The sequence below is a fragment of the Parasteatoda tepidariorum genome, chromosome 6 (genome assembly GCF_043381705.1).
Source record: "Parasteatoda tepidariorum isolate YZ-2023 chromosome 6, CAS_Ptep_4.0, whole genome shotgun sequence".
NCBI lineage: Eukaryota > Metazoa > Arthropoda > Arachnida > Araneae > Theridiidae > Parasteatoda > Parasteatoda tepidariorum.
Window position 1 is genome coordinate 21,800,921 of NC_092209.1, and position 15,848 is coordinate 21,816,768.

Consider the following 15,848-nt stretch of genomic DNA (forward strand, 5'->3'; position numbering starts at 1 on the left):
ATATTAAAACAGCTCTTATATATATATAATGAAGATAGAGTTTAATGCTTCAAACATAATTTATTTCGCTTCTGTTACCACAGGTGTTATTCTTATGTGGGTAGAATTTACGGTCAGCAGAGATTATCACTTGGTTACGGTTGTCACTACTTTGGTACAATCATTCATGAATTGGGACACGCAGTTGGATTCTACCACGAACAGAACAGATCTGACAGAGATGAGTACTTGATCATTTATCTGGAAAATGTTGCACAAAGTAAGTAAATATTTTGTTTCCTTTTTTTAAAAAAAAAACAAGATGAGTTCTATAATAATAAACTTGTTCTCGGATGTGTGTAGCTGGGATATCTGCAGACACAGTATATAAATATCATAATTATTTGCTGGTGTTATCAAAATAGCTGAAGTCTATTTGATGACTCATGTAAGATATATTTTCAGATGTTTGTTCATGAATAACCTAAAGCGGTCGCACAATATGGTTATGTTTAAAGTACAAAAATTGTTTTTGTTTTCGCTTTAGTTTCAACATAACTAATTTTATTTTATTTTGTAACCATATAACCGGAGTAGAAGAGGCGTCCGAATTCTGAGTTTACAGCTATCGATGTTCAACTGCATCGACATGTAATTTTGAACCTGAACCCAGAAGACAAGGGAATTCTAGGATTAAGCATTAGGAGAAACCATTCAAATGTACAGAATACGTAATTATTGCGAAAGTACTTTTAGAAACAGGTCTAGTACACATCACTGTGTGAAATTTAAAACGGACGTTTTTCTTTTAGATAATGACAATGATAAGTCTAGTTTGCCTAATGGTAAGCCTGTTTTAAAGTTATATACTGTGACACTGGTCAGAAAACTGTGTGTTAACTTAGTGGAAACGCAAAAAAAATGTGTTTACTAATCATGTGGTGCACATAATGTATACTGCTAAGCGCACAATTCTAATAGTGTTCCAGAGCAAAAATCTACATGTTCAAGTTTATTACGAAATGTATTTGTTCACAAAAAAATGTAGCGCATTTTTTTTACTGGATAAGAACTATTGTTTGCATTATTGCATTTTTTTATTATTTCGAACCAGTGGCTCTAAAAAATAACCGACGATATGAATAAAGTGATAGAAAAATGTTAAGTGATAGCATTTTCAGGTTATCTAAAAATTTCTTTTTTAGAAGTTTTAAATCTTGTTATCACAAAGTTCGTCAACATGGTAATCTAATAATTGTTTACAGCGCCATCTGTTTCCGAAGTTGTTTTAAAATTAATAGCAGTATGTAGTACAATCTGGTACAAAATTGACAGACATTTCTGCCAAAATTTCAGTTGAATTGGTTTAAAATGCTACAGAAAACATATTATTTAGAATTACAAACAACGGCGCTATCTGTTTACGAATGCTGCAAATACATTCGAAATTTAGTGAGATACTCTATTCTCATCAACCAGCTTTCCCTTTATGTAATTTAATTTATATTTTTCTTTAATTGGTATTTCACATCTTCGATGATTCAAATATTGAAAAAATGCAGGTTTCGTTGTTTACGAAAATTTATCAAAGTACAAAATATTTACTTTTAAAATAGAAGTGGAATTACTAAGGATTGAAACTGTAGTGGAAAGTCCGAAGTTATTTATCACGTAGCTTACGCATGAAATTGTAAGTATTTATTATGTTTCAGTTCAACTCTATAATTTGTTATAATCTAGGTGCTCAGAGTAACTTCCGAAAGCTTAGTCCACAAGGGAATATCTTGTACAATGAATTTGATTACGACTCCATCATGATTTACGATAACAAATCCTTCTCCAAGAATGGAAAAGACACGATGGTGGCCAGAAATGGACAGAAATTGTTTCACGCATACAAAAAGCCAGGAATGACCAAAAATGATATTGAAAGAGTAAACAAAATGTACAAATGTGACTCTTATTAATAAATGATAAGAATATAATGTTTCATTATTTCTATGATACTTTTATTTGACATTTTTAATTTTCTTCAATTTATTTTCATAATTTGCATTTTATTAATCTCTACTAGAGATATACCGGGTAAACAGAACATTGTTTGCTTATTATCCGGACATGGTTGACGAATTTCAGTATGCAATACCATGGTACCTGTACTGGGTAACTGTACCTAAGTTGCCAGTTTCGTAGAACCAGTTAAGGTTAATTTTACCCGGCATCCCCTGTCTGTAACATTAATTTATGCTCGACGCAATCACACATATCAGTGTTACGAAATTGTGAATAATTTTGCGAATATTAAAACAGCTCTTACCTCCCAGATTTTCATTGTCTGCTTATTACTCGGACACGATGATGATGGTCGAAAAAAATTTGATTTCTAAAGAATAGAATTTTTTGCATAATTTAAAAAAAAACAATTTTACATGGCAAAATTCAAAATTTTCGCAAATTCTATTAAATAGTTTTTGAGAAATTAAATTTTAAGTATCTGACTTTATTGAAATTCAATTTTCCAGGAACTATTTAACCGATTTTTTTCCCTTTTTGTATTTTGCCGTGTAAATTTGAATTCTTTAAAATGATGGTAAAAAACTGTGCACTTTACAATTAAAAATTTTTACGAAAATTGGTAAATAAAATCAATATTTACTAAAAGTTATTTTTTGCATGGAATTAAGTCTGAATAAACGAATTCTATAAATGTGTGCAAAAATATTTTAATTCGCTTACAAAATTCAAGATATATGCAAAAAGTGAAATTAACATTAAAGGGTCAAAGATTTGAACTGCCCTCCTGACTAAACTATCTGTACCATATTTCCCAAATCGAGGCTACTCCCTATATTTTTTGGGTCAACAATCAGAATCCTTCAAATAAAAAATTTAAAAAATTTGGTTATTCAAGGAAAGTATGTTTTTGTGTCTGATTTCTGAATTTAAAATATCATGTTTGAATTTATTATTTATGATTCTTTAGCAAACTTTTAAGCCATGTGGCATCAATATTAATATTTTGCGATGGATACAATGTTTTACTACTACAATTTGTATTTTTATTTTATTACCGTCGTTGAGCAGACGACCAAATTTTGAGATTACGGCATTAAATTTAAATTATGAGATTAAATTTTGAGATTATCTATTTTCAACTTCATAGCCTTTTAATTTTGTACTCAATCCAGAAGACAAGGAAACATCTGGATCAACTAGTTGGAGGAATTTGCCTTCGGGAAAATCTTTCTAACAGAACTAACCCCCATTTGCGTTATATTGAGAAGGAAACTACGAAAACATCCCGCCGTTCTTTTACCGGCAAGGGGACTCTAACCCATGTTCCGTCTGGCATTGAGGATATTTTATGTCAGCACTGTGGTCGGTGTGAGCCTTGTGCCACTATAAGTATCATGTTAATGACAACCCATACCAACATAGATCTTAATACTTACGGTACTGCAGCAATAGGTTTACCTCCCTTTGAGAAGATAAAGTTTCTTATTATGCATTCATTGCACTTAATACACAACTTCTAAGTTTTGTTATTTGTTACAGGAAGCTTAAGCAAGCTATTGTGTACCCCCTAATATGCCTATAATTATTTCCTCCTGTAGGGTGCACTAGTTCCCGGCAATATAATACGTGTTCCAATATAAATATAATGGGTCAATATTAAGGTAAGATATCGAGCTATTTGCTGAAACAGAATATTGAGATCGAATTTCCTCATTTTAAAGCTTATAAACACACTATTATACACATATATACATGCATACTAATCTATAAGGACGCATTATGTACCCCCTAATAAGCCTATAATTATTTCCTTTTTTAGGGTACACTATTACCCGGTAATATAATGCGTGGTCCAAAATAAATTGTATTGGACAATATTAAGGTAAGATATCAGGCTATGTGTTGAACAGAAGTTTTTTTCCCTAAGAACTGTTTTCTTTGAAAGCAGGCAGAAAAAAACGTCTCATTAACTCAGCGCACTATACCATATTTTTAAACAAAGGCAATGTAATAACTTCGATTAGTGAAATGGTTTTAAAGTTCTAAGCTATAAGTATCGTTTGTTACTACTGTGTATTTTTGAACTGTCACTTATGATAATTTCAGGCTTTAATGCTAAGGTCATAAGGAGCTGAGTAAAAGAATTTAAGTGACAATTTATGATTTCAGAAATATCAGCTTTAGAAAACATGGAAACAGAAGGAAGCTTTAGAAAAAAAGTTATTTCTTCTTAAAACCTGTTCTTTAAAAAAAAATCTTCAGAAAGGAAATTAAATATCATTAACACTGTGCACTATACCAAGCTTTTAAAACTAATATTATGAATTCAGTCATAAAGTTACTTAAAAAATTCTTCATTAAGAACTTTATATCTGTATAACATAATACATTTTTCATATTTTCTGTACAACTTTATTAATGTTTTATAGTATTATAAACGCTCATGTTAAACTCTCAAGGAAGCAAGTAATAATATAAAAATATTACTTTATGAAAATTATTAAACTTTTAAAATATTTATTAAAATGTGCATTATATTTTTTTACATTTGTTACCAACAAATAAAATTAATAAATGCAGAAACATATTTTAGATTTATTTGATTACGAAAATTGAATGAAAAGCACTTTTTATTATTATAAACTTAGCTTAAGTATATATTTACTTCTCTCAATAAAAGTATTCTCATGAATATATTTAGATAAAATGAAAAGCTTTCTGGAGAACACAAAAGCTCAATTTGAAAATTTCTGCAAGCATTTTATTGATACGCGTAACACATTTCAACCCTTTGTTGCCACCTAATTTTGATGGAATTCGTTCTATATACATTATTTTTTTAAAAGTATTTTAAATATTTTAAAACTCTGTATTGATTACTGTAAAGACCAGCAAATATTTCTTTATATTAGCAGCTTTTTGATAACTTAAAACTAGTTAACTTACCTTGTTTTATGTGATACTTGTCTTTCTTTATATAAGAACACTCTAAGTCGTTTGGGAACGTTCCAATGTAAATATTTAATAAATATTTTTATAAAAATCACCGCTGTCCGTTTAATTTTCGAAGCCTGAAACTTGAACCCAATTTCGAATATTCATTATTTATTTATTTTTAAAATGAGGAATAATACTATAACATTTTCCGATGATAATGACAAATTTTCAAACTACGGTTTTCTGCTTATTATTCTGTGTTAATTTCTTTAAAAAACTTTTGCTTTGTAGATTATTAAAACATATTAAAATTTATGAAATGGTTATTGGACAAACTATTGAAGGTTAATGTAATTTTCCACTTTATGCTATACAAAACCAGGGTAAACATAAAATTCAACTATAGTTCGTTCACCAGGAGTTGGCATTTGGCTCCGCCTTCATCACGTGGTATCGGATGATACTATTTCGCTATTTTGGGGAGAAGGATGTGAACAAGGCTGCTATTTGGCAATCGTATGACAAAAATATTCATTTCACAATCTTCATGTGCATATTTTGACCATGTGCATTTTATCTCATAAACTTATTGATATTTCTCTCCTTTTATTGAATAGTTTGTTCTTTTTGAGATATTTTGCTGGGAAAAAGTTTTTAAATGTAAATTAGCTAGAATAACGAAAGGTATAATAGCTGATGATAAAGCAAAGTAAGTGACTGAAAAAGAATTCACTGTTTGTGTTTGGCCTCCACACGGTTTCTTATAAGTAGCCTGCGCAGACTATTTAAAAAGTGAACAGTTTGAGCGCATGAAACCAAATTCTATTTTAAAAGTGACTGAGAGGAATTTGTCATATATATTTGAGAATTGAATCTGTAGTGGTAGACAAGTAAATGAGACAAACTAATCATATTCAAAAACTAAACAAATTTTTAGACTTATATTTGCTACCACTTTCTTATTTTTACTAGATTTTTCTAATAAAAGGCTCTTTCATAAAATGGTTTGCCTTCATAATGGCCTGATCGGACTACCTAAGAAAAACCTTGTGGAGGCTTTGCCCGCATTTGAGGTTATCTCCATTTCAAACGGGGAAATTTTTTTCCGCGTTGAAATGAACTCTGCGTCCGAGGAGGTGGAGCCAAGTGCCAACTCCTGGTGAACGAACTATACTTTGGGTTACTGACGGTGATAACGATAGCACTCAATGGAGTGTTTTATTTTGTTCAGGTTAATAGAAACCATAGAATTTACCTAATTTTCATAGTATTAACTTATGATAAATTTTAAATAATAAATTAAATTTTCAGACTATGTATTTGTTTAAAAGTATCATTATGCGTGACTTTTTTTAAAAATCAATGTTGTAAACAAGAACTAAACAAATTTATGCCTCCAGTAAAAAAAAGGAAGACAAAAAAAAAATCAATCGTTTATTAAAAACTGGTATTTTTGAAATAATTATTTGTTTTCAACATATTTTATATTCTTTAAGAAGTGTAATAGTTTAGAAATTATAAAATTAGTTTAATTTAAAAGTGGTATAAAGTTAAGAGAAAGAAAAATGTTTTTCAAGCGTAAAAAAAGCTAATCACTGAAATTGACACCTTTCGATAATTTAACGATTATCTTTAAGCATTTCACGCCTGTAGAATGATTAGCATTTTCTAACATATTCTGCTCTCGAACGAATTTTGATAAATATAAATATTTAAATGTTTTACTTTGATTTCTGAATAAAAAAAACAACAGAAGGCTTTTTCTCACCAAAGATTAAATCGTATCACACATGGTACATTTAAAAGCTTTGTCATATACACACAAAATATAAACCTTTACCTCCAACTTAATTTTACAAACATGGAGATTACTCTGTTCTTCATTGGCTTATTCACTGTTACTTTAGCTGAATATATTCAGCTAAGTCCAGAGCAGGAAAAAGGTAATATTTTTTTTCTCATTTATTAAGCATTATTGAAGGAAAAAAAAAGTTTGAAATGGTATGATTTTATAAATATATTTCTTTTGTAGGGAAAATTATAAATCTTTCTAATTAGTATTAAACTATTCAACATAGATGGAGAAGATGGATACAATATTAAGAGGTAGAAGGGCTTAGGAATGGATTATGTGTATTGGATCTATACTAGGGTGGCCGAGAGAAGGTTTTTAAATTTAAAACGCTTCATCGGGGAGAAGATGTCTCATTTAAAAAGAAGTAACTTTACATATTTTCCATTCACGCATTACATTTAAAATTTGAAAAACAGATAAAATGATCGAACGATGTTCTCAAATTTATAAATACAACTTTAAACTGTACTATCGATATGGAATAGTTTTTTTTAAATTGCTTAATTGAAGGTTTACCAAAAGTGAAATAAGTTAAAATAATGTAATTATTTCAACGCATACTGATCACGCCCAGTGCTTAAGAAACACAAATTATTTCAGTTTTTCCGAGTTTTCCATCATTCTGCTGTCTTGGCTGTATGCTGCCCCACTAAATAACCTCTGTTTTGGAGGGTGAGATTATAAGAAGTGTATTTAGATTTATATTATTATAACAGGATTTCTATGATCATTAAAAACTTTGTTAAAATAAATGTCCCGACACATTTGCAAATTTTAAATAATTTAATTTAAATTTTATTTTCAGGATTTCAACTTGTTAATAACATTTAGACACATATACACTTCAATTTGGAAAGATGATTTAGTAGGTAAACTGTGCATTTCTAAGATTAATCTTGGCTTTCTCTCGCATCAATCTTGGCTTTTTCTTGTTTTATCAGTTAGTAGTGTATTTCAATTTACACCTGGTCTGTCACTACAGAATAGTATTATTAACGCTATTTTTCGAAGCTCTGTCACCAAGGACAATTAAAAAAAAAACATAGTTTCAGTGGCCTACACTTGACGCCGTTGTTTAATACTTAAAAATGTTTTTATCATTTTTTTAAATCACTAATTTGGCGACATTTTCCCACCTAGATGAAAATTATCAAAATTACTGCCGTATTCTCAGTTTTTGCAAATTTTTATAAGTCCAGTTAATGCAGCATTGGAGTAAGTTTTTGAATATTAAAAAAATTAGACCACAAACGTTTTTAATTTTCTAAAAGCTATGACTTTTCCCCATATTGATGCTTTGCGCCATTTTCAAAATAAAGGTAGACAACGCTGGCTTTAAATATCTAAACTTGACCTAACAGTCATGAGTAACAGTTGCAAACTCACAGCAACTATGACTATGACTATGACCAAAAACTATGACTTTTCCCCATATTCAATATGGGGAAAAGTCACAGTTTTTTGAAAATTAAAAACGTTCAAAAAGTATAATTTGATATTGCTACGGAGCCTTTGAGAAACAGCCTTAAATAATAATAACAATATAAACATAAAAATTGTCAAAATATGTAATTACGAGACAGATTGTTAGCCTCGAGAAATTTTTATTCTGAGAAAAAGAACAAAACATGATTTTTTCTTCGAAGTGAGATTTAAATTGTTTATTAAAATATGGTTGCAGTATTTAAATTCAAATAAATATTATTTTAACAATTATAAAATATATTTTAAATTTAAATCCCATTATTAATTATAATTTTAAATGATATTATTAATTATAAATTTCTCTTAAGAAACTAGCATATAAGAAAAGTGCTTGACACAACAAATCGTTGTGTCAACATACGTTGACCGTCTTGATCTTTTCTGACAAAACAGTTCAACTAATTATTGTTTATCATAAATCTAACTTATGTAACATCATACATTAAATTTATTATTATAATCGTTGTTGAACAGCTTACCTAATTTTAAGTTTGCTACTATCAATGTTCAAATCTGTAGCGTTGTAATTTTCACTTAATACCGAAGACAAGGGAACTTCTGGATAAAGTATGGGAGAAATTTGGCTTCGTGGAGGACGTTTTAATGGAACTAAACCGTGCCTGAAAACTGCTCCGAAGAAAACATTCTGAAAAAAATCTTTTGCGGCTTATTATGGTACAATTAAAAGCCTGTCTAATAAACATATTTTTTGATTCATTATGTTTCAGTTGGCAAAAAATTTCGTGTAAAACGTGCCTTTTGAAACCTTTTTAAATGGAAAAAAATTAATAAATTCGAGGTAATTCGTGTTTTTTCTATAGAGTATGCCACAATTGTACATAAAAATAATAATAAAATTTTAATTTATTTCAATTCCTTTTCAAATCCTGAAACTAATCATAAATTGCTATAATTGATAGTATAATTTTAAATAATATTAAAAAATTAAATAAAATTTTGTCAATTTTTAAAAAATATTGAGTGCGATACGCGACCGGAAAATATCAACAAAAGTTGTCACGTATTATTCATGAAATTATGACGATTTATTTTTAAACAAATTATTTATTATCATAGATTATTTTCTAGCCACCACTAGGATTCGAGCCCGGGTCTCCTCAATGGGAGTCGAACTTTCTATCCCCTGAGACACCACGACTTAAGAAATATATTTTCTCGTAACTTTTTATAAGATTACTTAATTGATTTATTAATTATTTGATAGATTTTTAAATGTTTACTATATCAAAACTTTAAAATTTCAGAAGCTACTTTGGCTCTTGAAAATCCTGATTTATATGATGGTGATATGGCTGGTATTGATGGACCTTTGGTAAGTATTGTTTTATAATTAAATAACACCATTTTTTAAAAAACAAAATTGATCTAATAATTTATATCATCTACAAAAATGTTAGAAAACAAAATATCTTATTATAAAATGTATCAATTGTTACTTATTATTGCCTCGCTGTTCTCCTACAATATTTTTGATGTCTTGGAAAAGTTATGAAAATAAAACTGCATTTTGAAATTAAAGAATTAATGATCTAAAAAAAAGTTTAATAAACCTTGGAAATTAGGCTTTTTTATGGGGGAACTCAGTCATTTTAATACATCAATTAATTAATAAAATTTATTAACTAATTAAAAAAAATAAAAATATGCAGTGAAAATAAACAAAAATTTTTTTTAATCGAGATTATATCATTAACACTAGATGACTCTGAAACATCTGTTTTAAAAAATAAAGCATTTTATAATTTTAATAGCTGTCTACTTCTAATATTTCATATGCATATTAGTTATAGAGTTATCTAGTTTTATTATATCGGTAAATTAATAATAATTTTACAATTAATTAATTATAATGAAATTTATATAAAATAATAATAATAATAAAAGGGTAAACAAAATGTTACCGTAATAAATTATGCACATATGCATTATTTTATATCAATAGACTTAACTTCAAATCTGTTAGTTACTTTATTGCAATCAATTTCAATTTCTTTCATTCATTTGATTTTATTGTGCAGTTTCAAGAGGTACTTGTTCTTTTATTACAGGACATTGAACGAAACGCTATCGCTTCAATTAGGTATAGGTGGCCAAATGCGACAATTCCTTACGTCATAGACTCTTCTTTACGTAAGATACTGATTTATAAACAAATTCAAATTCTATTACTATTTATCTGTCTCATTTACCATCATAACGGCAATAGTATCCTTTTATATATATATATATTTTATGAAATAGTATATATTTTACGTTTTGTAACAGCACTGTTAGAATTTTAATTCTAAAATTACGCTAAAATAACTGGCAACAGTATGTCTAACCAATTTACTTGAAACATTATGTTTAGAAACCTTTTTTTTTTATCTTTACGGGTTTGAAAATGTTTAACGATTGGCATGGTTAAAAAATATAAGGATTTGTAACCATTCACTACTAGCATAGTTTCCGAACCGTAAAAATGAAATCTAACTGGGCATTGGAATTACATTGAATGTAGGTTTTGTTAGCTTTTTTTGTGAGGTAATGGACTCTGTAGTTAGGTTGTAGTTGAGTTGTTTTTGTTCAAGTGAACCGTGGAATGTAGCTGAACTAGTTAATCTAGTGGTGCCATCTAACGTTAAAGAAGGGAAATACGTTTTTCTTTTTTCATTTTCAAAAAGGAAAGCAAACAAACTAATGCTGAAAAACTACTGGCACTACTTTTTAGAACATTTCTAAGCTTGTATCTGATATAGAAAAAAAAAATCTTCCTTGAGCAAAAAATGAAGAATTTCTTTTTCTGTTACTTGATTACAGGCCTAATTGTCTAAGGATTTATTCCATTTCTTCAGTATTAAATTTAAACAAAATAAAGTCTTTATATATAGTTTTTAAGATCATATATTGGTAAATTTAGTAACATATTTCTTGATTAATCTGAATTTTTTCAATAAAAATCTCTTTCTGACTACGTTGAGATCGCATAGAAATTTGTATTTATAAACATGGTGCTACAAATTCACTCAGTAAATTCAGCTTCTGTGCCATACACTAATTGCTATAAGATTATTTGGCAATTGTTGTTGGGTTAGGCATCCGATGATGAAAAATAAGAAAAGGAAATCATCATGTTTATGATATAGCTCGGCTAACAGCTTTAGAGGAATCGATACTCGTTAGCTTTAGGCCTAGTGGGTGTGGATAAATTTCTGGTAATGTAATAGCATTAACTGAAAACAGTAAATAAATTATTTTTGACACCTTCTGGTTATTTGTTTGTTTTGGTTTAATTTGGTGAAATAGTACATCTAAAATAAATTGCTATTTAACCATTTTCTTCAGGAAATTTTTCACAGTTCTATTATATTGAATACTAAAGTGTAATTTATTCTGCTTGTGAACTAAGTGAAAAAAATAGAAAATACACATAAAAAAAAGTAAAAACTTAAACTAAACTCAGTGGCGCGACAGTCCATAGAGGGTCAAGGCCTACTGTGACCATCTCAGTGTTCTTGACCTTGGGTTCTGGGGTGCAGGAGCAGATGTTCAGGTCAGGTGGTCAGCCGAACGCGGAACCCCCAGTGATTAGTTCCTAAGCATGCTTGATACTATAAATAGTAAATAAAAGGTTAAATACAGGAAATAAGGAACGCTATAATTTACATTTTACACTTTTAAAACTGTAGAAAGTACTTAAATTTGAATAATTTATAAAAATATTTTTTTTTACAAATGGAAATGGTTTTATATTTGAGAGTAATAAATGCGTAAATATATGCTTCAACAATGTTGCGCTATATTTCCATAAAAAAATGCTGTTTTATTTTTGTTGAGGAAAAAAAACGTATTTTATGCAGCAGTAAAAGTGAATTTCGATGGACGAGTATATGACTTATAATACTGAGAATCATTTCTGTTATAATTAGTGTTTTTCTTGAATGTGTTTAATGTTTTTCTTGCTTCTTCAAGATGTTCTTTTTTCTCCATTTTTCGCTAAGTGAATGTTACAATGCTACATAAACAGTGGTTTATTAAAATGTTTTATATTTATGAAGGTAGTAAAGATTTCTTAATCATGAAGGCTATGAATAATTACCATAATAACACCTGCGTTCGTTTTGTTCCAAGAACAGACGAAAGGAACTATATCATACTCTACTTAGGGAAAGGGTAAGTCAAAATGTTTATCTCTCTCGCTTCCTCCCTCTCTCTCTGCATTTATATGTATATATATAATAAAAATAAATTAAAATGAGTTCAATGCTTAAAGCATAATTTATTTCGCTTACGTCACCACAGGTGTTNCTGTAACCACAGGTGTTCTTCTTTTGTGGGTAAAATTAACGGTCCGCAGAAATTATCACTTGGTTACGGGTGTCACAACTTCGGTACAATAGTCCATGAGCTGGGACACGCCCTTGGCTTCTACCACGAGCAGAACAGATCAGACCGAAATGAGTATTTGATCGTTTATCTGGAAAATGTTAAAGAAAGTAAATATTTCGTTTCCCTTTTAAAAAAAACAAAAGATTAGCTGTTTAATAATAAACTTGTTCTTGGATATGTGTAACTGGGATATCTGCAGAAACAGTATGCAAATATCAAAATTATTTGCTAGTGTTATTAAAATAGTTGAAGAGTTTATTATGACTCATGTAAGTGATATTTTCAGAGGTTTATTAATGAATAACATGAAGTGGTCCCACAATATGTTTAACGTATGAAAAATGTTTCTGCTTTCGCTTAGGTATTAACACAACGAATTTTACTTTATTTTGTTACCATATAACCGGAGCTTAACAGCCGTCTAAATTCCGAGTTTACAACTATCGATGTTCAACTGCATCGACTTTTAGTTTTTAACTCAAACCCAGAAGACAAGGGAATCCTTGGATCAAGCATGAAGACATACCATTGAAAAGTGCATACATAATTATTGCAAAAGCACTTTTTGAAACGGGTCTAGAATTCGTCACTTTGTAAAAATTAAAATACTTTTTTTTACTTTTAGATAACGTCAATGATAGGCCTAGTTTAAGCCTGTTGATAAGCCTAATGGTAAGCCTGTTTTAAAGTTATATACTGTGACACTGGTGAGAAAACTGCGAGTTAACTTAGAGGAAAAGCAAAAAAAAATTAAAAATCTGTTTCCTGATTATGGGGTGCACATATGCATACTGCTGACTGCACAATTCTAATAGTGTTCTAGTGCAAATGTGCATACGTGAAACTTTATTGCGAAATGCATTTGTTTGCAAAAAAGAATGTCGAGCATTTTTTTACAGGATAAAACTATTGTTTGCGTCATTGCATTTTTTGATTATTTCGAACCAGTGGCTCTAAAAAATAACCGACTATATGAATAAAGTGATATAGAAAAATGTTAAGTGATAGCATTTTCAGGTTATCCATGCTTTTCTTTGGAAATCAAAAAATTTCTTTTTTACAAGTTTTAAAACTTGTTATCGTCAACTTGGTGCTGTTAGCATCAGTGTATCAACATGGTGCTGTTAGCAGTTGCCCACAGCGCCATCTGTTTACGAAGTTGTTTTAAAATTAATAACAGTATGTAGTATAATCAGGTACAAAATTTATAGATATTTCTGCCAAAATTTCAATTGAATTGGCTTAAAATGCAACAGAAAACAGCGGCGCCATCTGTATACGAATGCTGCAAATACATTTGAAATTTAGTGTGATATTCTATTCTTATCAACTAACTTTGTATTTTATGTTATTTAATTTATATTTTTCTTTAATTGGTATTTCAAATCCTCGATGATTCTAACATTGAAAAAAAATACAGGTTTTATTGTTAACGAAAATTTATCAAAGTACAAACTATTTACTTTTAAAATAAAAGTGGAATCATTAAGGATTAATACTGTAGTGGAAAATTCGAAGTTATTTACCACGTAGCTTACACATGAAATTGTAAGTATTTATTATGTTTCAGTTCAAATATATAATTTGTTATAATCTAGGTCATCAAAAGAACTTCCGAAAGCTTAGCCGGCATGCGAATATCTTGTACAATACATTTGATTACGACTCCATCATGATTTACGATAACAAAGCCTTCTCGATGGTGGCCAGAAATGGACAGAAATTACTTCACCCATTCAAAAAGCCAGGAATGACCAAAAATGATATTGAAAGAGTAAACAAAATGTACAATTGTAACTCTTATTAATAAATGATAAGAATATAATGTTTCATTATTTCTATGTTGCTTTTATTCAACATTTCTAGTTTTCTTCAATTTTTTTTCTCAATTGCATTTAATTAATCTCTACTAGTACCGGGTAAAAAGCTCTTACCATCCAGACTTTCATTGTTAGCTTAATACACGGACATGGTTGACGAATTTCAGTATGCAGTACCGAGTACCTGTACTGGGTAATTGAATCTAATTACCCAGTTTCGTATTTCCAGTCAAGGTTAATTTTAAATGGCATTCACCGTCTGTAACATTCATTTATGCTCGACACAGTCACATATATTATTGTTATGAATTTGTAAATGCGTGAATAATTTTGCAGATATTCTTTCGCTAAAAAATAACTAAATATATCAGATAAACAGTTTAATAAAAACAAGTATTGGGAAACTGAGTAATTCTAACGAAATTTAGAGAAGAAAAAAAAAACATCTAATCATTTATTAAGGGAGGCTTGGTTTTGAGACATTTTTGCGGACTTGGCGATATTTTGGTAATCATTTTAGCAAAAAAATAGTATTTCATGAAAATTGAAATTTCAAAACGATAGGACTAATACGAGAATTGTGTGGAATCTTGTCGAAAATTCTGGGGCTTCGTTGCCAAGTTCATGTAAATATTAGTGTGCCTCGCAAAGAGTTCAGCATTTGGACATCGCGTTATTCAAAAATATTCCATATAATTTACAGATTATCTCAGATAACGCGCTCAGTTCTGACCACTATCCAGTAATTTTAACCTTAGGCACAGTTTTGCTCAACGTCAGCACTCCGGGTCAGCTCAACACTGACTGGACGAAATTCACGAGGTCATTGAAGGAAAAGCCCCAACAAATTTCAAAAAGTTGGATGATGTTAAAAATTCCGTTAATGAACTAAACAAAATAAATCATAACACTAGATAATAATACTACTAATAATCCTCTACTCCCAAATTCTCTCTAAAAATTACCCCAGATATTATGAATAAAATCGGAAACAAAATCTATCTACGTAAAATTTGGCAAAAAACTAGAGGCCTTAATAATTTAAGGAAATTACGTAGGCTATAAAATAATATCAAATCGGACATAAAAGAATTTCAAGAAAAATCCTGGAATGATTTTTGTGAAACCCTTAGTGATGATCATGCTTCATTTTGGAAGGTCCTTAAAACGAAAAATCGATCCTTTCAAGGAATGCCCCTGCACCCTTATTGTCTCACAGATAATGTTTTTCTCTCTAATGAGAAAGCGGAAGTTACTGCTAATTCGCTCCATGAGCAATTTAAACCGCATAACTTTCCTGGTTATGAAAACACAGCTATTTTTAAAAACTGCAGTTTAAGACTATTTTAAAAACCCATATGAGACAG

The 15,848-nt window shown here is 29.5% G+C and overlaps 2 protein-coding genes across 2 annotated transcripts in view; both read left to right on the plus strand.

Moving 5' to 3' along the window:
* LOC122272378 (astacin-like metalloprotease toxin 5) overlaps window positions 1-1,951 on the plus strand; it is a gene marked incomplete in the record, with an annotated part of 13,673 nt that extends 11,722 nt beyond the window's left edge. The window contains 2 exon segments of the mRNA XM_071181695.1: window positions 84-259; window positions 1,720-1,951. Of these exon segments, the coding sequence (XP_071037796.1) occupies window positions 84-259; window positions 1,720-1,946 (403 nt within the window).
* Window positions 1,952-6,758: 4,807 nt separating this feature from the next.
* On the plus strand, window positions 6,759-14,468 carry LOC107442935 (astacin-like metalloprotease toxin 5). The gene is made up of 6 exons (XM_071181736.1): window positions 6,759-6,875; window positions 9,538-9,605; window positions 10,342-10,423; window positions 12,331-12,445; window positions 12,593-12,768; window positions 14,260-14,468. The coding sequence occupies exons 1-6, from the start codon at window positions 6,794-6,796 to the stop codon at window positions 14,466-14,468; spliced, it is 732 nt and encodes a 243-aa protein (XP_071037837.1). The 5' UTR covers window positions 6,759-6,793.
* Window positions 14,469-15,848: the final 1,380 nt, after the last annotated feature.